Raw genomic sequence first — 1434 nt, forward strand, 5'->3', positions numbered from 1 at the left:
GTGCCGGCACGTCAGTGCATGCTATGCTCAACACGTCATGCAAGTACCGTGTTGGTACTATCTAATTTTATATCAATGAAGCAGAAAATGTATGCCCCGTGTTATCACGCAGCGCGTTGCCCGATAGCCAAGTACACGTTGCCCGATAGGCAAGTTTTGAGTATATACAGGGTGCGTCAGGTATTTGAGGACACTCACATATGTGCTTGGCACTTCATAGCAATTGATTTAATTTTTTTTTTACCTCAAATTAAAAATGGAAGACAATAAGCTAACTCAGGAAATGAAAAGACACGCTGTTATCATCATTATACACGCGAATCACAGCGATCTTGAAATCTCCCGATTTTTGAAAGTCGCCAGATCTTTTGTTAACAAAGTTCGTCGAGAGTTAGAAGCATCTGATGGCAATGTGGCAAGTGTTGCCAAGTGTAAAAAACATGAAGCACGTTCTGATAAATTTAGAACATCACAGTTTGTGCAAAAAGTTCAGGGTATTATTGATGAAGACCCTTCAAAGTCCATAAGGGGAATATCGAAACATCTCCAAGTTTCTGAGTGCACAATTCGTCGCATTATCCACGAAGACCTCCAGTACAACTCTTACGCAATGCATAGAGGTCAGTTCATGTCTGCACAAACTCGAGAACAGCGATTCATTGGGGCACAACAACTTCTAAACAAGTTAAAACATCCTGAAATCTCGGATATGCTCTGGTCTTTTTCTGACGAAAAAAATTTTGATCAAGATCAAAAAATAAACAGACGAAATGATAGATGGCTCTGTGCAGATCCTTCAGATGTTCCTCGTGTTATGCACACAAAGTTTCCGGCAACTGTCATAGTTTTGGGGGCGGTGAGCAATAAGGGATACGTCATGCCACCCCATTTCTTTCCTTAAGGACTTCGGGTGAATGCCGCCGCCTACGTTGAGGCTTTGGAAACAGTTGTGAAGCCTTGGATAGACAGCGGGAGTGGTNATATAGATAGACAGCGGGAGTGGTGGGAAGGCATACGTATTCCAACAGGACTCTGCTCCTTCACACAAAGCAATGAGAACGCAAGATTGGATGTCCGAGAATCTGCATGATCACATAACCCCAAACATGTGGCCTCCTAGTTCCCCGGATCTTAATCCTTTAGATTATTATGTATGGGGCGTTGTTGAATAGGAGACCAATAAACATCCCCATAATACGCTTGATTCCCTCAGAGCAGCTATTACCAGAGTAATGACGCATATAGATGAGGATCATGTGATTCGAGCATGCAAATGTTTTAGGTAGAGAGTTGAAGCTGTTATTGCCGCTGAAGGAGATTTTATCGAATAACTGTATAGCCCATGGGCCACTTACTTTGCTATAAAAGTTTCATTAAAATAAAATAAGTTTTCTAAAAATTATACAAATTTTAGTTTTTAAGTCAATATGTCCT

At 41.2% G+C, this 1434-nt stretch overlaps 1 protein-coding gene across 1 annotated transcript; it reads left to right on the plus strand.

Moving 5' to 3' along the window:
* Positions 1-256: 256 nt before the first annotated feature.
* LOC106749367 lies at positions 257-901 on the plus strand. Its single transcript, XM_014628737.1, has one exon. The coding sequence runs from the start codon at positions 257-259 to the stop codon at positions 899-901; it is 645 nt and encodes a 214-aa protein (XP_014484223.1).
* Positions 902-1434: the final 533 nt, after the last annotated feature.

The sequence above is a fragment of the Dinoponera quadriceps genome, unplaced genomic scaffold (genome assembly GCF_001313825.1).
Source record: "Dinoponera quadriceps isolate SergipeBrazil2010 unplaced genomic scaffold, ASM131382v1 scaffold3681, whole genome shotgun sequence".
Taxonomy (NCBI): domain Eukaryota; kingdom Metazoa; phylum Arthropoda; class Insecta; order Hymenoptera; family Formicidae; genus Dinoponera; species Dinoponera quadriceps.